This window comes from Lissotriton vulgaris, chromosome 7 (assembly GCF_964263255.1).
Source record: "Lissotriton vulgaris chromosome 7, aLisVul1.2, whole genome shotgun sequence".
NCBI classification, from domain to species: domain Eukaryota; kingdom Metazoa; phylum Chordata; class Amphibia; order Caudata; family Salamandridae; genus Lissotriton; species Lissotriton vulgaris.
Genome location: NC_141695.1, coordinates 1,632,031,819 through 1,632,056,415, shown reverse-complemented (window position 1 = coordinate 1,632,056,415; position 24,597 = coordinate 1,632,031,819). Strand labels below are relative to the sequence as shown.

Sequence of the window (24,597 nt, the reverse complement as noted above, 5' to 3'; positions counted from 1 at the left end):
CCGAGAAAGACTGCCTGTCCTTTGACAATGACCAGAGACTCCCAAGGACAGCGGATCTGTCCCCAAGAAACCAACACAAAGGACTCTGGTACCCTCCAGAACCGCGAGTCCTGCCCACTGTGCATCCGACGCCCACCAACCCAGAACAGGTTCCTCAGTGATCCTGACTACAAGTCCAGCATTGGCTGACCCCCCCCCCCCCCCCCCCCCGGACTCCACGATGACACCTGCAGCCTGAATTCAGAGGCTCCCCTGACAGTGACCGTCTCTGGTGATGTGGTTTTGGTGCTCACCTGACTCGTTTCCCTTGCTGGCCTTTGGTCCGGAAGAGTGGAAATGTAAGTAGTGTACATACCTATATAACCGCATTATTGTTTTCCTCCATAGGATATCACTGAACTCTTTAAAAGTGTCGACTTTTGAAAGTCTTAAGTAATTTTCCTCCAAAACATATTTACCTCATTGCGAAGATCTTGGTCATAAAATAAAACTCAAACAAAGCTTATTTTTAGAAAATTGGTGTGGATCTCCTTTTTGAGTCGTGTGTCCCTTATTGGTCAATGTTGTGCAATAAATGTCTTACACTCCTCTGTGTTAGGCCTAAGGATGCTCCCCATCCTACCACTAATAGATCACTTTAGTTTTACATTGAGCCCTGTACACGTTTGGGGAATCTCTGGCCTCTGAGCATGGTATAACCACCAGGTGGCATATCATATACAGAGTCCGCTTCCTACAGAAGCTTTCAAGGTAACTTCCAAAAAAGGATTGTGACCTACCAAATCCTTGGGATAGTTCTGAGTGCATTATACAATCTTAGGGTAGGAGTTTACTAAGCTACAGAGTAAATGGAGCAGAACTCCTCTCCGACTATGAGGCCTTGTAATACTGAAGCTTCATGGAACTGTGCATTACACACAGGATAGTACATAGAGTTAATCCACAATTCCTACATGCCAATCCTATCAAGATACATTACTGTTTGTGTTCTATGACCCCACTCATCTACAAAATCAAACTAAAACAAGGTACTAGTCTCTGGAACACATTTTCCATGCATATATACATGATACTTGGATGCCTACCCTTACAGAATATAAAAACTATCTTTACTGAACCATGCAGGCCCTCTTTGACATCACTAAGACACAAGAGATGGGGAACTACATAAATCCAAAGGACAAGCAAAACTGTAACAAGGACAAAAAAGTATGCAAATAAAATTCAATTAAAATTGCTTAACCTACTTCTATGTAATCACTTTCACACACCCTTTGATCTTGGTTGCATGACCAGATCAGCTTATTTTATACAATCATGAGGAAATAAATAATATGTTCCTTACCTCGTAAACATCCGTTCATAGTACTGTATTTTTACATGCTCTGCATACTTTTGCCATCTAGTGTTCAGCTTTGACAGTGCAAGTTGTTCTTGTTTGAAGAAGTCACTTCCAGTCACAAAGTATTCTGTGACTCCTCCCTAAGTAGCGGAGGTGTTATATTTCTTTACGCACAGCGACAAGTGTAGGTATGGAGTGGTTAGTAGCAAAAATCTGGTGATCGTGCGAATGGTGTATAAAGTAATACATTTATATATATTTACACTTGAGGTTACAGAGATGTTCAAAGAAAACACTGACTCTGGGGCAGAGGGTGGGTGAATTTGAATCTACACCACTAAAAGCTATGAACAGATGCTTAAAAGGTACTTAAACATATTATATTCATAGCGTGTGGATGTAGATAAACATGGTCTGCATAGACTGTAACGCTTGAATCCCCGAAGCAGCCGTGGCTAGTTAACAGATGCTGCTGATGTCTGAAATATGGTTCTTCATACCGTTTGGTCAACTCTAGCCTTGATGGGCAAGAATATCCCCACAGTAGTGCTTGGTAAAAGTGTGTGGAATTGACCATGTAGCTGCTTTGCAGATGTCAGCTCTGGGAATATTACCTAGAAATGCCATGGTTCCTCCCTTCTTCAAAGTAGAGTGCGGTGTAGGGAGAGCGGGGAGAACCCTTTTGGCTTTAAGGTAACGTGTTTGGATATACTTAAAAATCGATCTAGCTATTCCAGCGTTTGATATTGGTGACCTTTACGAGGTTTAGCAGAAGCGACAAAACAACCGCTAGAGTATTTATTTATCTAAACTTGTATTGCGCACAGCTACCCTCAATGGGTTTCCCGGCGCCAGGGACAGACAAGAGAAGAAAGCAAGCAAAAAGCCCAAACAGAACAAACAGTGCAGAAGGATCAATTAAACAAAAGAGTCTTTAATTTTTTCCGAAATGAGAGGAGATCAGTCTCAGCTTTCAGAGCTGGCGGAAGAGCATTCCACATCCTTGGACCAAGATAGGAAAACGAGCGGCCGCCCATTTTGGCCAATTTAATTCTAGGAACCAAGAGATTGCCACTGGTGGAGGATCTTAAAGTACGACCAGGCTCATAGACTTGAACCAGGTTCTGTAGGTATTTAGGAGCAGAGCCCTGTCGAATTTTGAAAAGAAGGCATAAGGTTTTAAATTGTACGCGGTTCGGGACCTTAAGCCAATGAAGGTCACACAGAGCCTTGGCTGCAGAGGATCTCCGGGGTGCATTACACAATAGACGAGCTGATGAGTTTTGCACCACCTGGAGTTTGTTTATTGTGGCCTTATCGGCCCCAAGATAGAGCACATTCCCATAGTCGATGCGGGAGATCACAAGATGAAGGTCCTTTTCTACTACGGAGTCCGGATGAGGGATAGAATGGTAGACCAATTGTTTTATTAAGGTGGAAAGGAGAGACCAAAATTTAAGATTAGCTCTAGGAACAAACCTATCTGTACGAACCCGTTTAAAAGGCTCTTGCAAAGTAGCAACTTGTAGCTCACTAATGCACCATAGTGAAGTGAGGAGTATGATGAAAGCCCTTTTCTAAGGGCAAAATTGCAAAGGACAGGAGAGCAATGGCTCAATGGGAGGACCCAAGAGTCTTGTGGGTCCTATATTGAGGTTCCAGAGAAGAGAGGGTGGCACTTTAGGTGGAATCACTCTTTAAAGTCCTTCCAGAAATTCTTTAATGAATAGAATTCTAAAAGATACAAGAATGCTCTCTAGTTTGCATATATACAGCAATGGCTGCAAGATGTAGTCATATAGACTTATGCGCCAGCACTGATTTCTGTAGGTGAAGTAAATAGTAGACAATGTCTTGGACTGCCAGTTTAGAAGGGTGTTCTATATTCTTGGAGTTGCAATAGTGAGCAAGCCTTTTCCACTTTTCCGCATTGTAGGCCCTAGTAGTAGGTCTGCTAGCTTCCTTCAGGATGTCCAGGCATTCTTTTGGGAGACTTACATAACAAATGACCTCGGGTGCCAGATTGCTAGATTGAGTTGCCTCGTGTCTGGATGCCTGATGTACGAGTTACTTACCTATGGTAATGATGTATCTGGTAGAGACGTTGTCTGTCCGCATATTCCTTAACTTAGAATATCTCCAGGTGTCAGACTGGATCCCGAATATTTTTGGCAGCACCACCTTTGCACGCCCGGGACGGCGCCACACGACCCCGCCTGGACGTCGTCCAATTACGTGACGGCAGCGAGGTCATATAAGTCCCTCCCGGCGCGCAGACGTCAGTTTTCTACGGAGAAAACTTTCCGCTGCACAACACGAAGCCACCAACAACAAATAACTGTGAAAGGATGGGAACAGTGTGCGAAAGATGAAAAATCCATGAATAAAGAAGGAAGGTGGTGCAAGACACCAACGTAAAAGACAGAGGTAGACACTGCCTACATATAAGTGAAAAAGCTGTGAGAAAGAGTCCCGCAAGCGACGCAAAGACCCTAGCCCAAGTGCGACAAGGGAAGAATATCTCAACAGACAGAAATAGACTGTCATTACCATGACTGGGCCCTCCAGCAGGAAAGGAGCACAAAAAGGACAACAGTCCGCTGCAGGAAAGTATGAAAAGACTGGCACTTCCCCCACAGTAATGGAGGTCTAAAACAGAACTCAACAGATCCCCAAAGAAGACGACTATAGAGGAGACAAGAACCCTGAGTTAATAAGAGAAGGCAGGAGGGAGGGAAGGCAGCAGGAGAAGAAAAGAACATGAATCTCCTGATTAATGTGAATTAGAGGGCACCATTTTTACAGGAAAGAAGCCCCTGGGAAGGAGTCAGCTGTATATGGCAATTCTCAAAGGGGCGCAACAATGTGAGCACCTGTGAGAGAAAAACCAATGGCAACTGAAAGAGGCAAGTGGAGAACCCCACTTGGCAAGGGCTTCACAGAACGGGGAGGATGGGTGGGTGTTAAGGAATCTGCGGCTTGACAATGTCTCTACCAGATACACCGTTACCGAAGGGAAGTAACTCATACATCTGATAGAGACATCTAGCCGCAGATTCCTTAACTTAGAGTAGATACCACAGCCATACCCGAAGGGGGGGGGGGGTGTCTACAACAGAACAACCGAAGTGCCAAGCACTAGAGCCGGCAAAAGAGTGACGGACAATGGGGGAGGCTGTGTCGAAACAGCCAGACAGCAACACAATTAGCTCAGAAGGGCAAAAGATACCGGGATGCAAGACATCCCCAAAATGCCAGAATGGGGCTACACCATACCTGCATAAGCATGAAAGGCAGAAGATGGCACCAGCCATATACCAGAACAAAAGAGAGAGAGGAAGAAGGACCACTCTCAGCTCAATGGCGCACTATGTGGACACCAACTAAAGGTCGAGAAAAACATGAAGAGATGCAACCAGAATCTACCCGGCTAGCCCATGGAAAGAAGGCCGGAGAGGCTACAGCCAGGAACCAAAGGGCAAGAGGTAGAAACTGAGCAATGTGCTAAGAAGTGCAGGCGGGAACAATAAACACTCCAAGTGCACACCTAGTCCCTAAAGGGGCGGAACAGGGGTGAACAGTAACAATCTGAAGCACGCTGATGCGGACCACCACTGAAACATGCACAGAGAAGACAGCCAAAGAGACAACAAGGCGGAGTAGCTAAAATAAGCAGAGGACTGCCCGACCAGGCAGCTTGACAACGAAGGTGAGAACAAACTCACGAAATACAGACATGCAGGGTGTAAACCTTAATGAAAAGGGGGGTACATCCGAAGGAAGTGGCAGCAGAGGCACCAAGTACCAAGGCGTAGAAACACAGGAAGAATCTCAGAATTCTAGACCACACCCTCCGACTGGGAGTAAGGTAACCCTTGTCCAGAAAGAGCGAGATCATTCAATACTCGAACACTAAGAAGGGAGCAGTGTAAAGCTGGGGAACCACCCCAGGAAGTGGAACGCAAAAGGAGACCCATTGGAAATCCTGCGTGCATCACTGAGAAGCTCCCTGATATATGGAGACATTGGACCAGCCTTCACAGCTGCAAAGAAAGGTGGAGACATAGGAAGAAGAGTACCCATGGCAACCTGCATATATACATACATGTATATAGCAAAGATGGGTAACGAGCCACGACCATGCAACATGCTTCTTATAGGAGCACACCCAGTGCATAAATGGCAGGCGGAAGCCGCAATTGAAGCGTGATAAACACCATGAAAACCTCACAAGGAGGAGAATTAGGCAGAAGCAAGATGACCCATGACTAATAGAAGACGGCGCCAAGGCACAACATTGAGCACTGTACAATGGAAGATGAGAGTACCAGGTGGCACGTAGAGCCCAAGGGATCTTTAGGCCCAGTTAACATAAAGCAGAGATATATAATAGCATACAAGTACCCCACTTGGAGTATGGCACACACCAACAACGGGGAATATCTCTTAGGGCAAGCCATAGTCAGAGGAACAGACACAACAAACTGTGGAACACCGCCACAGTAGGCTAACTGCCAGCTTAAAACTCATAATGCATACCCATATTTGTGGCCAGGTGGTGTCCGCATAAACATTATAAAATATGGAACCGATGGGCGGAGTATCCGCGATAGAGGAGTCTATGCAGCCGGTTTGAGCCAAGGATTCTATATAGGGGAGAGAGGGAAGGAGCAAGGGGGGTGATGTGCCTGTTCTGGGACCTTCTGAACAAGAACGAGCCACCAGATCACCGGAAGCTGGCCAAACCCAGGTGCCCAAAAGGGCAGAAGCAGCTCCACATTCCCTGATCCACGTGTTGGTTATGAAAATACCTCTGTTGTCTAAAGGAATGTCAGAGACAAATGTATTAATTGTTTAGCCGGTGTTCTACGAAAAGGAAACACGTGATCTTTTTGAGCCTTACGACCTAAAAAAACTTTTCTGGTTTTATTGCGATGTACTAGCACTCAGACCCCATATCATCCCCTGAAAAGGAGAAGGGTATTAAAACTACACGTTGGGTGCCGACCAAATGTGAATCTAAATAGGTTGAAGCCTGGCTTTTTATACTACTATCGGTTTCATTGACCGTCCACGTGCGAAGAAGTCGTCTGACGCCTGAAACCCCTTGAGCAAAAAAAGTGAAAACCAGAATTTTATTATTGTGTCCGCCCCAGTAAACTGCCCCTTGCCCTGACGAAGGTGCTGCCGCTTTGGCTTGTCACCGAAACGCGCGTCGGCGTATGTCTCCAGAAACACAGCTACGGTCCACTTTACATCAGGACCTATAGTTAAAACCACCTATCTGGAATAACATCTTGACATATTCAGCACAGGAACCATCGTTGTGTTGTATTTGCAAGGAGTAGATAAACTGAATGATAGAATGAATGATGTATGATATTCGTTTAGTTAGAGTGGGGAGTGAGTGTGAATGATATGGTGTCTATAAAACATTGGCTGTTACTGGGTGGGACAAATTTCCCCTATGTCTATTGTCCTTATATAATTGTCTGTTTTATTTATGGTATATATGCACTATTGACATATTAAAATAATGAAAAAATCTTTTTTATCTGTGTGATCAGAAAACAAAAAAATAATAAAAATATATATTTTTCATCATGAATTGTTTAGCCTATTTAATTTGACCATTTAATTGTGATGTTTGGTGTCAAGCTCTAGGTTAATCACCCCTTCATGTATATCTTTTGGACCCTCTAACTAGGGCCTATTTATCCTGAGGCAGGGTATTCTCCTTTTCTTTTCAATGGTATTGAGATGTACCCTCCAGCCAGAAAGAAGCACAGCCATGGTGATAGTCACCTGCGGATGCCTGACCCCCAGATGGTCAGTTCTCTGCCTCTGTGTGCGGCTGATTGGGAGGTTGATCATGTCAGGGTTTAATCAAACTTACAACCATTGGCGTCAACTTGGTTCATAGCCCAGTGGTAAACATGAAGAGAACATCTTCTGGGTCAGAGGCATCAGATTTGGTTACCTCTGGGCTGGGTAGATGCACAGGTAAGCCATGGGATCCGATGTCCTATTTTTCCTCTTCCTCTGCGCAGAGGTAGTTGGCCTCCCCAAAACTATCAGACGTGTCATCTGTGGATTGGCAGGCATTGTTCTATATACTGCTGAAGGGTCTTTCCACTGTTCGAAGCTAAACAGAAGACACACTCAGTATCCTGGTGATGTGATGAAAAGTACAAACTACACTCCCTGCGCAAGTCTTGTCAGAGGTATTTTGTGTCACACTGAGTAGGAAAGTGGGGTTCTGTTGCAGTAACCCCCCCCCCCCACTTTTTGCCAGACTACTGATGCACTTTTTCTTGGTGTGCCCTAGGGCCCTGCCTATCAGGTTCCCAGGGCCTGTGTTCTTTCCCCAAAAGTAACCCAATTGGCATCTCTGGCCACAGCTCAACCCCTGGTAAATGGTACCACAGGTACACAGGGCACCGTGACCAGGGAAGACCTCTAAGGGCTGCAGCACTTATTGTGCCTCCCTTAGAGGCCCTGTACCTTTACACACACCCACTGCCTTTGTAGGAGGCGTGTTATGGTGCAGAACAAAGTAAAGAGTCGACATGGCACACTTCCCTGTACAACCCACTGCCATGGCATAGATCAGTCACTCCTCTAGCTAGGTGCCATATGGCAGTTGTGAGGGTACAGGTGCATGAGCCCTATTCCCCTACAGTGTCCAAGTCCATTCTTAGACATTGTAGGTGCAGTGCTGCCATTAAGAGTATATGGTGCTGGGAGCTTGTCATTACGAACTCCACAGCACCATAACCTAAACTGAAAAATGTGGTATCAAACTTCTCAGCACATTAAACCCATACTGATGCCAGTGTGGGATTCAATGAAAAATGCACACCGAGGGCATCTCAGAGATGCCCCCTGAAAACTAACCGACCGCTAGTATCTAGGCTGAGTGGCTGCTTTCAGTTGCCACCACCAGACATGCTTCTGGACCCCTGGGTGGACAGCCTGCTGCTTTCTGGGGCCTGAAACAATGCACATCCTGGGACGAGGTGCCAAGTCTCCTCCCCAGGATGGGCAGGGTTCCCGAAGGGAGAGCTTCAAAGGCATGCCACCTTTGTCAGCCTCCCCAGACCATTTGCGGCTTTCAGCAACTGGTCCCCACTGGACATCCTCCCCACTTTGGACGGGAGAGCCGGTGGGAAAAACAAGTGGGGGAAAGAGGTATGCCCACCTCTGCCAACTCCACCCCTCAGGTGGGGAAGGCGAGGTGAAGCACAACTCTGATTCCCGCCATCCTGAGGATGGGGGACCCAACCAATAAGGGACAGGCTCCTGCCCCCCTCCCACGGGAGGGTGGCACAATAGGGGGTGTACCCACTGCAGGGAAGGAACCCATTGGTCCCTGCCCTCATCTACCTGTAACGCCCCAAAATCTATAATTTAGGGGGCCTGTGAACCTTGTTTTCTCAGATCCAGCCTGACAACAAGAAGAAAAGAAGAAGCTGTGCAGCCAGCTAACAAGTGGATGACGCCCACCCACTTGGCCCCAGCCCTACCGGCCTGTCTCCCTTCGAACCTGCTCCTGCGAAATCCCTGTGTGTCCTGCAGCCAGAAACCTCGAAAACCCCGGAGGACCTGCCTGCCTTCACTTCTAAAGATTGCTTCTCCCGTGAACACCGGATTTGTTCAACAGCAACCTCTGGCAGTAGCCGGAGATCGCAAATCCAGCCCACTCTGCACCCGCCGAACCCGACCCGAGCTCGAGCAGAAAAACACCACGAGGAGGTCACAACGGCGATCCTGACCCAAGATCCGACGACCACTAACCTGCCTCAAGCCTCCAGCCGATGCCTGCAGCCTAAATCCAGATACCCCTCTGACCGCGATCCGGAGCTGGTATGAAGTTCCGAACCCAAAAGGCACCCCTGCACCCGACGCCCCACGGCCTTGTGTACCCAAACCGACGGTGCCTACCCAGCCCTTAACTTCCGAACTTACCTCTCCAAGTGGTGGTCGCACCAAGAAGTCCTTAGTCTCCCTGCCTGCAGTGCTTTTGAAAAACAGAGGTTCTCCATAGAAAACAACAGGTTGCCCGACGTCCAAACAGCACTCTGCACCCGGCGGCCCCAGTGCCGCTGAGGATGCACCTTTTGTGCTACTTTGTTTCCCCATTTGCCCTGACCTTAACCCTAGGAGCTTTGCTCCCACAACCTAGTGGCCTGCTTGCCAGCAGCCACTAGCCGGAGGCCCCCTTTCCCCCGTTGGATAACATTTGGCCTCAACACTCTGCACCCGACCGCCCTAGTGCCGCTGAAGGTGCAACAATAGTGCATCACTGACCTGAGAGACCCCCAGAGTCTAACCCAAGAACCTTAACTCCCACAGTTGATTACTTACCTGTGAACCGATAACTTGTTTTCCCTCCATAGGATAACTTTGACAATTTTCTTCCAAAAAGTTTCTTCTAAGTGTTGAGTTTTGAAATCTAAAAATATTCTTTAAAAATCGCACAAATAACCAAAACGTATTTACTTACCTGTTTACAGGAAATGTTCCAGTACTGAATCCAGGTATCCAGCACTGAGTAAGAAAAGTAACATAAAAAGTAACTTACCTGTAATTTACTGAAAAAGCCTATTCATTCCAATGTACTGTATTTGAAGTGTTGCATCCCCTGTAAATCAAACAAAGTACAAGTTCTATTGCATTTTCAAACTGTTCTATATTCAGCAACGTATTACTGAAAAGTATTTTATGCTGGCCTGTGCCAGGCCTGCTTGGTTCTAAAAATTAAACAGTATATCTGTTTATACAAAAACAATCGGCCTAGAGTTCAGTTCTTGAGGGTGTGAATTAATTTGCTGACTGAGTGTGTACATCAAATGCTTAACACTGTCCTCCGATACTGCTTTATTGCTCGACCACTCTACCACAAATAGAGGGTAAGGTTCTATCTAACTTTAACCTCTGCCTACCTCTGGGGTACCTGGACTCTATACACACTATACCTCATTTTGGTGTAGTATATATAGAGCCAGTTTCCTACACACTGAGAACACTTTTTAAAGGGATTGGGTTACATCACCTTTTGTAGCAGTAATTCTCTGAATTTGATGGAATGTGAGGCGACTGTGCCCCAATGCGGTACTAGTGCCCAATGATAGGGGTCCGCTGTGCTAGAATGCCCCATCCTTCTACAATTTCTGTTACGTCTCAATGATGAAAAAGGAATATAGGTGTCAATGAAGTACTTCTATCAGCGATAGGGATCGAAGTTTTATCCCGGTGGTCAGAGTCACCAAGGTTGAATGGATCAAGTCCGAAAGCCTTGCCAGTACGTGTCTCAACCCAATGACTGAGAAACAAAATCTAGCAATGGAGTTGTGATTATGCGCATTTCCTACCAATGGTAGAGTCACATGATACCTTGTGACTCAAAGAGACTTCTTCCAACGAAAAGAATGTGCTAAGTCAGAGCCCAACACTAGATGGCAGGAGTATATGAAGCATGCGGATCTACAGCCACACATGCTACGAACACATTGTAACAGAGAATGGCTCTTACCAGGAACAAACAAATGCCAAAGTTTCATCTAATAGTCTGGTTACCCCTGCACCTACATACCAATAAGTTCCTGGTGCACAGGCAAGCTGGCGGGAACACAAAAACACACACACCCACTTAACATTCCACATTCATCTGATGGCTTTGTTAAACTACTGTTTGGTATAGTTGTGCAGCAAAACACATTCCAGACAGACCATATGCTAAGAGAACAACCCAGTGGTAGATGTGCTTCTGTGATCCTAGCCATGCTGTCATAATCACAGTTCAATCCCAACTGCCCTTTCAGTCCATAGGGGGTTAATTTGCATGGTATAGTTTGATAGCACAGCTGTTGACAGTCTAGAGAGTGGCTGTGGCTCCACCCACATGTTGGGAGCCAGGTGTACATGTTTCGATTCAACAGACTTTGTGTGCTTCCACAAAAAAGTGCTTGCCCTCCACACAACTGTGATCATTTTCTTAGTTATCCAGGTTGAAATTTCAGGGCTCACACACAACATTGTAATGCTATTTAAGTGTCGGAAATAACTAGATCATTTATGGGATTTTTCTCTGGCAGGAGCCTGGGTGGAAGGAGGGCAGAGGTTAACTTGCATGGATTTTTAGGTCTGGCTTGACAGTGCATTAATAAGCAAGACCTATTGGCATTGCCAATGCTTGTTACCATTTGATTGGCTTTATATTTCCCCACTCCCGATATCACTCAGTATTACGATACATTTCAGGCAAAGGCACCAATATATCACCGCAAGGAGTGTGTGAAAGAAATTAAACACTGAGGTGTCGCACAGCTAACAGACTGACCCAGTCTTTACTCAGTCTTTCAAGATGCCATTATGTTCGCCAACTTGACGGGCAGAAAACCACCATTTGCAGAGATCACTGCTGGTGCAGTAGTCATCTCTGTGCCGATTGAAAAACAAAAAAATAATGACCCACTCACACCCAGGGAGTTTTCCTTTACGGTTTGGGAGTCGTTTTTTCTGTTCAAGAGCACCAAGTATTTCCTGGAGGTGAGGGACGCATCAGACTACCTGCTATAGATAAGGCAAGATCGTCTCTTGTCCTTATTATGATGGACCCCTAATCGGTCAGCCAATCGGCGTAAGCTTCGACACTAGAAGATGGGGGCATCGCCATCAGAAAGGTGACTGTCTAAATAGAACGGCATACCATCGGTTTAGAGAACCCTGTCCACCAAAATCTAAATCAGCCCTGACTTCCTTCAGCAAGTAGGCTGCACCTCTGCTATTTCTACTTGATATGATAACCAACTGATGGGTAAGAGGAATGATGCACCTCCATTGAGCGCACCCACACACACTATGACAATGTGGTTGCCCAGGTGAATACTCACCTTGATCATGTCATACTTCAGCACAGAAGGGTGGTTAGTCAGCTCTTCGTAGATATGAGGTGTCAGGAGTCGAGCAATTTCTGGCCTCATGCGGTGCTGAAATGGAATAGATTCATTTAAAACGATATATAGTAGACATTTTGTGCAAAGAATACAGACGGGTAAATGAAGAAAGCAGAAGGGAAGAAAGAAAAAATAACAATAGGAGAGGAAAATCTAAAATATTAGTCACTTTCGAGGTGAGCAAAGTTTTTGCGGAGTCGAAGATATATGAAAAAAGAAAACGTTAAGTCAGGTGTGGATATAACTATGATGTGTAGAAAGGGAAAGAAAAGTATATGGGGAGACGATAGATATGTGTGATGGGGAAGAGGTACTTATTTTAATAGCTCTTCATTTTTCTTTTAGTTTATGCCTCTCTGTATGCATTTATTTATTTATTTTGAACGTTTTATATAGCGCGAACAAGATCTTTGCAGATAACAGAGCGCTTTACATAGGCATAAATGAGTGGTAGGGTGGGTACACGAGGGAGCATAGTTAGGAAGGTAAGGTAAGGTAAGGTAAGGTCAATGCAAGTAGTACAAATAAGAGGGAGCATGAACAATCAGGTAGGTCAATAATACAAGTAAAACACATGTGCAAAGGGATCACACAAATAGTACAGATCGACGCAAAGTCTTAAAAGATCAAGAGTAGTAGTTCAAGTGTATTTAGCCATGAGGATAGCTTTAACTTCTTTCTTAAAAAGAAGAGTGGAGGAGATGAGCCTGGTTTCAGGAGGGAGTGAGTTCCAGATCCTAGGTGCCATTCCTGAGAAGGAGCGTTTGTAAGTTTTTTCCTTCAGGAATCTTCGAGGCTTCAGCAGAAGATTGTTTGTACTTCTGGTGGTTCTGGACCCGCCGGAAATTGTCAACTTCTGAGTGAGGTAGCCGGGTGATTTCAAGTGAATAGCCTTGTGCGTCATGCAGGCAATTTTCAGATTTATTTTGGCTTCAAAAGGCAGCCAGTTCAGGGATTTAAAGTCAGGGGAGATATGTGAGTGTTTTTTAGATCTAGTGATGAGTCTCGCTGCCGCATTTAGTGAAGCTCTTAGGGGTGCAGTTGTAGTTAGGGGGAGACCGCAGAGGGCGATGCTGCCGTAGTCTATGCGAGGGATGACTAGTGCTTGTACTGCAGTTTGGAAGTCCTTGGCTGGGAGGAAGGGTTTAAGTTTCCTCAAGGTATTTATTTGGAAGTTCACTCCCTTAGTTGCCTTGCTGATATGCTGCTGCATGTTGAGATTGGAGTCAAGTGTTATGCCTAAAGATTTTGCTGAATCCACGATGGTCGGTTGGACATTGAGTGCAGTTAGGTGCTTAAGCAAGGTTTGAGTGGTAGAGATTTTCGCGGGAGGTGAGATCAGAAGGAACTCAGTTTTCATAGCATTGAGTTTGAGGTGGTTATCGGCCAGCCAGGATTGGGTGCGTCTGATCGTTGAGTTCAGACGCATAATGTCTTTGGGGGATTGTAGTTTGAGACATAGTTGAGTGTCATCGGCGTACATGTGAAAGTGTACATTAGATGCTTGTAGCAAGGTGGTGAGAGGTTCCATAACTAGGTTGAACAAGGTAGGGGATAGGCAGGATCCTTGGGGGACACCTAAAGATACAGGTATTGGAGCGGACATCAAGTTGTTGCTCTTGAATTTTTGGGATCGGTTGTGTAGAAAGGAGGTGAACCACTGAAGAACAGTCCCAGAGAGACCCATTATTGTGTTTAGGAGTTAGAGTAAGTTCTCATGTTTCACAGTGTTGAATGCTGAAGAGAGATCAAGAAGGATGAGGAGGCATGTATCATTTTGATCTAAAATTTGGAGGGCGTCGTCAATTATGTGAGTCATAGCAGTTTCGGTACTGTGCCCTGCTCGGAAGCCTGATTGATGAGGGTTGAGGAGATCAAACTGTTCTATGTGCTTTGTCAGTTGTAGATGAACGCATTTTTCCAACAATTTGGCGAGAGTGGGAATGTTGGTAATCAGACGGTAATTGTTTAGATCAGTGGGGTCGGCTGTTGGTCTCTTTAGTAACGGTGTAACTTGTCCAACTTTGAGGGAGTCAGGGATGGTTCCTTGTTGAAGTGAGCTATTGATAATTTTAGTCGAGAGTGGGAAAAGCAAAGGGGTGAAGTCATTTACAGCGTTAGCAGGAAGAGGGTCAGTGAGATGATTGGACGGTTTCAGGGTGCTGAGTAGTCTGTCAATTTCCTCTTCAGAGTAAGTGCCAAAGGATGACCATGTCGCATTGTTTTTTGGTTCATTGGGTGTTATGTGGTGGGGTTTGGAGTAAAGGCTTGCGTCAATGAGGAGATCGCTCCTTATGTTGTCAGTTTTTTGGTTAAAGAAAGCAGAGAAATCTTCACAGGAAGGTGCATTGCCCAAAGTGTCGATTGCTTGGGGTTGTCCCTTAGATTGTGATCGGATTAGCTCGAACAGTTTTCTTGGGCGGTTTTTTGCTTGGTCGAGCTGGAGTCTGAAGAACTCTGATTTTGAGCGTTTTATTTTCCTGAAGTATGCGTTTCTCTTTTTCTTCATAATTTTTAGGTGCAGTGCCGACGGAACAGATCTCCAGGTGCGTTCTGCCATTCGCATAGCCCGTCTGTCTTCATTGAGACTCCCGTCGTACCAAGGGTTGGATATCTTGGTGTAGACTCTTTTCAGTTGCATTGGTGCAGCCTCATTGATTATTGAGGTCATAGTGTTGAGATAGTGGTCAGTTAAATACTGGACGTCAGTAACGTCGGTAGGGGGGAGTAGGAGATTGTAGCTGTTAGGGGGTAAAGAGTTTGGATTGAGTTTCTTTAGGTCTCTTTTCCAAACTTTGGGCTTGGAGGATTGGACCCGGATAAGTTTAACTTTTTCCTTGATGAAGAATGTGACAATATGGTGATCTGACCAGTCACAGGGTTGGATTGAATCAAGTTGAATATTGCCTTCTTTGGAGATGATAAGGTCGAGGATAGAGCCTTTGTCATGGGTCGGGTTGTTGCAAATTTGGATGAGGTCAGAAGCGTTAAGGAAATTTTTGAGGCTATTAACCACTGCGTCACTGCAATCATTCCAGTGAAGATTGTAATCTCCAAGGTAAATGTGTGTGTTTTGCCGTCCTGAGTTGATTGAGATTGTGTCCATGAGTTGTTGGGAGAAGGTGAGGTTGTCTCCAGGTGGGTGGTAGATGATGTGTAGTGAACATACAGGTTTGTTTTCACTGATGACATCAAGGCAGAGGTATTCACAGGAGGTAAGAGAAGGGGCGGTGACTTTATTCATTGAGAGGTTACTCTTGTAGATGCATGCGATTCCACCGCCTGTCTTGATGGACCTGTCAAGTCTAATGATGCAGTAGTTGGGGGGGGACTAGGATATCCATGAAAGGAGTAGAAGATTCAGTTAACCATGTTTCAGTTAGGATGGCTAGGTCAAGGCTCAAAGAAATGATGAGATCAGCGACCTCCGATGAGTGTCTTTGGGCCGATCTACAGTTGAGAAGTGTGCATTTGATTCTGGGGGTGCAGAGGGAGGAGGAGGGATCAAGAGTGAGAGGGACTTTTGTGAGGTTGTTGGGAACGGAGCCTCTGTTGTTATGCGTGGGGTGTCTGAGAGGGTTGGAGAGAATCGTAGGAATGGACAGGTGTGTGGTGGCTAAGACGTTTTGGCGAGCCGGGACATATGTGCGGAGTAGGGTGTGTATGTCGTGGTCCGAGAGAGTCTTGTTAGTGCGTTGGGGGCGGTTGGAGGTATTGCGAGAGGGGATAGAGGTCCAATGTAGGGGGTGAGTAGGATGTGAGGGGGATATGTTGTTAGGTTGAGAAGTGGTGGTGGGAGGGGGGTGTCTGGGGCGTGTGAGGAGTAACTCTTTGAGGGTGTGGAGTTCTTCTCTCACTTGGAGGAGGGTGGTCATGATTGTGTCCAGCGTGTGGCTGGTTAAGGCGTTGGGGGAGGGCACTGAAGGGGAGCAAGTGTCTAGGTTATTGGTAGGGAAGTCATTGGGGTTGGAGTTGGGGGTGTTAGCGAGTGTGTTGGTGTTCGGGTAGGTAGGGAGGTAGGGAGGTTGGGGGGGGAGTGAAAGGATTGGTGTTGGTGGACAGGGAATCAGTGGTAGGGGGGGTGGGGCAATTGCGGTACGTGTGGAGGTTGGGCGTTGCGGGGTTGACAGTGTAGTAGAAGGGAGTGAGAGTGGGGGGGGAGAGGTTGAGGGAGGAGTGAGAGCCAGGAGTGGCGGGAATGCAAAGAGTGGGGGGGGGAGGTTGGGGGAGGAGTGAGGGCCAGGAGTGGCGGGAATGCAAAGAGTGGGGGGGAGAGGTTGAGGGAGGAGTGAGGGCTGGAGTGTTGGGAGTGCAAAGAGTGGGGGGGAGATGGGTTGGGAGAGAGTCATGTTGTGTGGGGTGCGGTCAGGAGAGGTGATGTCAGTAAACATGAAATGACATATTACAAATGTGATAGCCATTGTTGTTGTATCTAGACAAGTATAAAGCTCAAAAGTATATTAACAAACCTTTCAACTTAACTAGACCATATAGTTTGATACATTCTCGAGAAACATGGCGCCACATAAGTATTACATTTGTTATTCCATTGCGAATGAATTACTTTCAAATATAAACAGAGCTTCCGCCCTATTTCGTTGCTAAACCTAGACCTGAAACTCTTCACTGGAATTTTAGCTGCGCGTCTTGGTCCATGCCTACCTGGGATCTTGGAGCCTGACCAATCAGGCTTTGTGCCTAATCGTCAATGCAGCGATAACACCAAACGGGTACTCGACCTGATAGACAAGGCCCATTTCCAAGACTCGGATTCAGCACTGTTAGCCATCGACGCTGAAAAGGCGTTCAACCGTGTCGATTGGACCTATTTACAGCGAGTCCTGGAGCGTTTTAGGCTGGGAGACCGCTTTCAGTCCTGGATCGCCTGCTGTTACCACCGCCCCCAAGCTCGGGTCCGCTTGGGAGGCCTTCGATCAAACCCGTTTGAAATCCAACGCGGCACAAGACAGGGGTGTCCCCTTTCCCCCCTCCTGTTTGCCCTGCACATAGAGCCCCTAGCGCAGAAGATCCGGGACAACCCTGACATCCGGGGAATTACCTTCGGCCGGGAACTCCACACGATCAGCCTTTATGCTGACGATATAATAGCTGCTCTCGACTACCCAGACCGTTCTGTACCCGCCTTTTTAGAGGAGCTGGACTCCTTTGGTGCGGTCTGTGGCTTTAGAATCAACAGGGGGAAATCACTGATATTACCTCTGGGCAAAAATGCCCACTCCAACAGGTCTGCCTCTACATATGGAAGCGATCTCCAGTTCGCCACACAACTTCCGTATCTGGGAGTCACCCTCACCTCTTCGACAGAGTCGACGATAGCACTTAATTACAAGACCCTCGCTGCCCAGATCTGGACGGACCTCGAGCGTTGGTCAAAGCAACCCCTCTCTCTACTAGGGAGAGTCGCAGCGGTAAAGATGTCAGTCCTACCTAAGATCTTATAACTCTTTCAGACCCTCCCGGTCACGCCCCCTATAGGCACCCTCACGGACCTGCAGAGAGCCCTACACCATTTCATCTGGGAGGGGAAACGAGCACGCTTACATAAGCAGATGGCATACAGGAGCATGGATGAGGGGGGTCTCGGAGTCCCCAACCTACTGCAATATTTCCAAGCCTCTCAACTCTGTTATTTGGTGGAATGGTATAGGCCGGAATCAGAGAAGAGATGGCTCTTCCAGGACAGGGCTATGGCTCAGACTCCCCTCTGGAGAGTTCCTCTCCTCACCCGGCAGCACCGGTCGCGATACATCTTGAACTCACCCATCACCCGCACCATCATGCGGGTTTGGGACACGGTCGCTGCCAAGAAAGGCTTGACAACCTTCCCCTCCCAGTTTACCCCCATCCTGGACAACCCGGAGTTCCCGCCTGGCAATGATCCTCATGCCTTTTCGCAATGGCGTGACACCGCCTGCCGATCTACCGGCGACCTATTCGACCTACGGGGCTTTCTTCCCCTCTCGGACATTAGGCAAGGCTATGAGGTAGCGAACCCTCACCTTTTCCAATACTTCCAACTCCGACACTGGCTCACCAACCCGGCCACCGTCACTCTAGTAGGTCGACCAATGACAGTTTTTGAGAAATGGTTGCTGACAAAAGACACGGATAGACACCTTATCTTGGACATCTATAAAATGCTTACGCCCCCACCCACCCCAGGTAAAACGGCGGGTCAGAAGCGTTGGGAGGCTGAGTTGGGTAGGGCGCTAACACCTAAAGAATGGAGCTACATATACTACAGGGCCTCAGATAACACACGCAACACCGCGGGTAGGGAAACTGCGGTGAAGCTGTCAACGTATTGGCACCTCACACCGGCCCGGCTTCATAGAGGGAACCCGACCCGCAGCGCATTGTGCTGGAGGGGATGTGGGGAGCAAGGCACATTAACCCATCTCCTTTGGGACTGTTGTGAGGTCCGGAGCTATTGGGAGACGGTCCTGGATGACATTGACTCCACCATTGACACCGAAATCCCGAGATTCCCGGCCTACACTGTCCTGGGCTTACCTAACGCACTCACTTTTCCCTTGAAATCTACCCGGGGCCGCCAAATGGGGATCGCTATGCAAGCAGCTACACAACATATCTTATCGCTCTGGGGCTCGACCACCAAGCCCACGCATACGAGATGGCTACACAAACTCTTGTTCACTTTGGGGATGGAACGCATTCAGGCTACACTTAACATACCACTTCTGCATTTCAAAAGGTTTGGCTTCCGTTTCTATCCCTCTTGTCCAAAGAATTTAATGAGATCACATGCCCCTGATATCTTCGCATCCTGTGCCTTACTGAAGCTACGCATGAACATCCGTGACCTAATGTATGATCGCAATATCCACTATTTGACTACTTCTGGAATTGTTTTCTGCGCATGGCACACTGGTTGGGGTGGGGGAGGAAGGGGTGGGTTGGGAACGGGGGGAGTTCTGTTTTTTGTTATTACGGTTCTGCTCTCTTACACTGCTTACCACTTGTCTCCTTGGTATCATACCTCTGCTCTGGCATATGTACTTCGCCTTCTACTCAATTTACAGAGAAGACGTGCCTGTCTGTCTCGTTCGCCTTATATGCCTAATGCCTTTTCATTGTATCGTGATGCCTATTTTTGCTTTTAAAGTCAATAAAACACATTTGAAAAAAATAGATATATAAACAGAGCAATCCCTCATACACGGGTCTGTCCGTTCCACCTATGGCATGTCCCACTAAAAACCTCATGTATGTACACACAGTTTCCCCTTCCATCACCCTCAGTCTTTCTGGTGTGACCTTCATGACTGGGTGTAGGGAGCTAGAGAATAGTATTGTAGATCTGTAATCCATTTTGGATCACCAGGATGATGGTATCCCATTTTGTAATCGTCACCCCACCCGTCTTTGTAGAAGTGTCAATACATGCATCTCCGCAGCAGTCTATTTCTGCAGGGCTCTCATCTAATTGTGGGGAAAGAGGCACTTGGTGATAATATGTCTGGACAAAAGCGATGCTGACCAGTAGATTCCAATGATAACTCTGCTCTAAAGTGGGCCTTAGCCACTCCACTCAAAAATGGTTCACCTCCTTTCACTACCAATTTTAACCAAATGTATTACTTAATTGCCTCACCCTTTCCCGTCACATGTGATATCCCTCATTGAGGAACGCAGCCCTTCTTGACATGGCCGTGCTCACCCCCAGGCTAGTACCACCCCTAAGGTGGGCTACCTGAAGTGGACACGACTTTGCAGATTTGGCCATCTTGATTGGGGCAAACTTAGTAACTCTGGAACAGGATTATACCTACTTGCCACAGGAAGTGGTCATATAGGGGGAGTAGTGACCCCCAAGGGTAAGTAAACTATTGACTACTATCCTAAGCACCCCAGCAGCCCTAAGTTCAGTATTTAAGGGAGCTCTTGGCACCAAAAACATCAAATCCTACTGACCTGAAAGAAGAAGAAGGGTGTAAAGAGTGGCATCCTGCAAGAACTGAAGATCCAGCAACTAACTTTGAGCCAACCCAGCTGGCCTGCCTACTACCTTCACCAATAGCGCCAAAAGCCAACTCGTCCTTCAGCTGCTGAGTTCCCAAAGCCCGGAAGACCTGCCAGCACTTAACCTAGGATCAAGACCTCTGGAGAAGTAGCGGACCTGCTTCCCTGCATCCTACAGGCATCCAAAGGCTCCTGGAAGGACCCTGTGACCGCAAAAAGAAGACACCTGAAGACACCACTGCACCTGTCGCAACAAGCCCTAATTAAAGTGAGCCAACGTTATCGTAGTGGTACCTTCAGCCCTTCAGAGCCTGAGTGCAGTGTGGTGACACCGGTCGTGGATTCCTGTGGAAGGTGGGCATTACCCTGTCCCAGAGTTCCTACGTGTGCCAACACAAAGATGGCCACTTCTGACAAGTTGAACCCACATCAGATTAGGCCACCTGTACTAGCATGGATTGGGTACGCTTAGCTGACTAGCTAATTTCCGGCCTGTCCGGGTTTTAAAGGACTCTGGACAAAGGGAGGTTGGTCTCCCCTCCCATGAGGAGAGCCAGCTCGGCATTTCAAAGGCAGGACCTTCTTTGAAGCTCACCGGCCTAGGAAAGCTAATCAGTACGTCATCCTGAGGGATGGAGTGTGAATACCCTCTTCCCGTGCAGGCTTGGTTTCTGACCTCCTGAGAGCAAAAGCCCTCACCCTGGGAGGTCAGGAGTCTGTCTTGGTGGCACGCTGGTAGATATCAGTCAGCCAACACACCAGAGGCTGCCATGTTTTCAGGAGGAACCTATAAGGTAATGTGGGAAGATGCCTCTTTTGACATGGTTTGCTGACCACTTTTTTTGCATTGAAAATGATGTGCTTTCGATTGTGCTTGTATGAAATAGAGTATTTAAGTACAGGAGTATTAACCCATCAACCGTGTTGGGATTGGGGTAGAAAGCTATATCAAATACATGGTGTCCCAACTGGTATGATTTTAATGACAATTAATAGAGATATGAATACAGCATTATCCAAAGAGAGACAAGGAGACTCTATTAAGTTATAACATGTGCTCATGGCATCATTTATGTAAATTATTAAGATAAAGGTCAAAATATACAGCAGTTGTATCAGCACTGCAGGAAACAAATCAAAGAACTGTAAAAACATCCCAAATTGTACTAGGTGCTCAAGTGTGTGAGTGAAAACAAAGAGGCGACGCAGGTGACAATAGGAACAGCGTGGACGGCTCAGAAGTGACTAGTGCATAGATATGTACAGTGAATAAGGACAAGGTGGTTCCAAATGATTTAGAATGGTTATTCTGATGTTGATTTTCAGTGTGAACCACTTTGTGGTGGGCGCCTAAGGTCTTGCTGAGTAGTCGACGGCGTTTCAATCCACTTTAATAGGGATCATCATCAGGACTGGTTGGGGTTGCAAGCAGTGCTGGGTTAGGAGAGGAATCCGTAGACGTCTGGATCGTCCGGGCAATTCGAGGGTATGGTCAGCGGTAGTCGTGTTGCGTAGGGATCGGCACAGCGATCCGGTCAGCGTGGCTGGTCCGTACAGATCGGAGATGTATTACTGCCTCGTGGGGAGAATGGTACGGTAATTGGAGACAAGTGATCGTAGAGTGATCGGCGGGTCTGGGAGAATGAATCTCTCCGCGCTTGTAGTCAGTCGATCTGCAAGGCTTTTTTATTGCTTACAAAGCAAATGAGCAAGAAGGAAAATGCTACTTACCAGTATGCATCTGTTCTTGGCATGTAGAGCTGCATAGTTACACACTATGCATAGATGGCCACCTAGTGTTGGGCCAGGATGTTTGCAGTTTGTTTTGTTGTAGAAAAGTCTTTCGGAGTTACGGGATAGAAGACTCCTCCTTAGGATGATACTGCGCATGGACATCGGCTGCATCCCCAGATTGTTTTTCGCCATTAGGGAAGGGATGGAGCTGTACAAGAAGTAGTTATGTCCATGTGATGTGTATCTAATTAAAATAATACTGGAACGGATAAAGGAAGCCGGGGAGGCGGGTGGACGTGTGTAACTCTGAAGCTCTACATGCCAGGAACAGATGCATACTGGTAAGTAGCATTTTCCGTTCGAGGCATATGAGCTGCAGATTACACACTATGCATAGATTGTATAGCAGTACCCACAGCTAGTGGCGACCACCCGTATCTGTTGCAGTTGTTTGAAACAGTGTTTTAAATACAACCTTGCCCACAGTGGCTTGTTGTTTAGTTTGCACATCAACACAATAATGCTTTGTGAATGTGTGCGGTGTAAGCCATGTAGCTGCTCTGCATATGTCATCTAAGGGGATGTTCCCTAAGAATGCCATCGAAGCCCCTATCTTTCTTGTTCAGTGGGCTTTTGGAGGAATTGAGGTTTTGCTTTTTGATAACAAATTTGTATGCATTTAACAATCCATCTATCTGGCGATCCCTGATTTTGATATAGGGTTGCCTTTATGTGGCGGGGAAACAGACACAAAAAGTTTTTTTTTTTTTACTAAACGATTGTGTCCTTTCGATATAGTACAGCAGTGCTCTTTTAACGTCTAAGGTGTGTAGAGCTCTTTCTGAGACTGTTTGAGGCTGCGAGAAGAATACGGGCAGCTCAACAGATTGATTTAGATGGAATGGTGAAATGGCTTTAGGAAGGAATTTGGGATTAGTACGAAGAACCACTTTGTTATGATGCAATTCACATGTATGTAATGGTTCAAAGGGAAGACCCATTAACCTTGTAAGAACAATGTACAGGTTCAACATTGGTGCTGGTGGCGTTCTGGGAGGAATTATTCTTTTGAATCCTTCTATAAAAGCTTTTATAGCTGGTACTTTAAAAGAGACAGATGTTGTCTATTTTGTAAGTATGCTGCAATGGCAGCAAGGTGTAGTCTGATAGATGTATAGGCTAAGTTACACTTTTGAAGGTGTAATAGATATCCTATGATGTGTTGGATAGACACGTCTAAGGGATGTATTTTGGTTGTTTTGGCAGTATATGACAAAGCGTTTCCACTTAGCAGCTTAACATGCTCTGGTATTGGGACGTCTAGCTTCTTTAATGATGTTCATGCATTCTGGAGGAAGGTTGAGATAACCAAACTCTATGACCTCAGGAGCCAGATCGCTAGGTTGAGCTGAGCTGGGTCTGGATGTCTGATCTCTCCATGGTTCTGCGTTAATCGGCGTGGAGATAGATTTCATTTTTGATGTGGCACCACAGACATTTGCAGCAGTGTGGTGTACCACGGTTGTCTGGCCCAAGTTGGAGCGACTAGAATGAGCTTCAGGGAAGGTTGTTGTAGTTTGCGCACCACTAACGGAAGTAGTGGGAGAGGAGGAAAAGCGTACGCAAATAGTTTTGACCAGTTCATCCATATCGCATTGCCCTTGGACAATGGGTGTGGGTATCTGTCGGCAAAGTTTGGGCATTTCGCTTTTTCGTGGTTGGCAAAGAGGTCTATCTGAGGTTGTCCCCACATTTGGAAGAACGGATGAAGAACTTGCGGGTGAAGTTCCCACTCGTGGATCTTCTGTGTATGTCGACTTAGCAGATCTGCGATAGTGTTTTGTACTCCTGGGACGTGTTGGGCTAAGAGGAAGATTTTTAGCGGTATAGCCGATCTCCATATCTGCTGTGCTAACTGAGAGAGCTGCAGAGAGTGTGTCCCCCCTTGTGTATTATGTAGTACATGGCTGTCAAATTGTCTGTGCGGACTAAGACAGTCTTGCCTTGTTCTTGTGTTTGAAATGCTTTCAGAGCTAGAAACACAGCTAGCAACTCCAAATGATAGATATGGAGTAACTTTTGTTGCAGTGTCCACCTGCCCTGCATGGTGTGATGCAGTAGATGGGCTCCCCAGCCGGAGAGCGATGCGTCCGCTGTCATAACTATTTGGGGAACTGGCTCTAGAAACGATCGTCCTTTGGAAAGGTTTTTGGTGTTCCACCATTGCAGAGAACGATGAGTCTGACCGTCTACCAACACAAGGTCTGTTAATTGACCTTGAGCCTGGTTCCATTGGCGTGCTAGGCACTCTTGAAGTGGACACATTTGCAATCTTGTATATGTGTGAGGGGTGCAGATGCGACTTGACGTGATTTACCGTGAATCCCAAGTCGTGAAGCAGTTGAATAGTAGCTTGAGTGTTTTGCACACACTGTCTGTATGAGCTGGCTTTCATGAGCCAGTCGTCCAGATATGGGAAGACGTGAAGTCTGCTGTCTTCTTAGGTGTGCTGCTACTACTGCTAGGCATTTGGTAAACACCCTTGGCACTGTTGTGACT

The 24,597-nt window shown here is 46.7% G+C and overlaps 1 protein-coding gene across 1 annotated transcript in view; it reads right to left on the bottom strand.

Moving 5' to 3' along the window:
• The window catches only part of ZNFX1 (zinc finger NFX1-type containing 1), a 107,353-nt gene that overhangs the window by 4,924 nt on the left and 77,832 nt on the right, over window positions 1-24,597 (bottom strand). Inside the window, exon 13 of the mRNA XM_086932593.1 lies at window positions 12,238-12,333. Within this exon, the coding sequence (XP_086788719.1) occupies window positions 12,238-12,333 (96 nt within the window). The remainder of the gene's footprint in view (window positions 1-12,237; window positions 12,334-24,597) is intronic.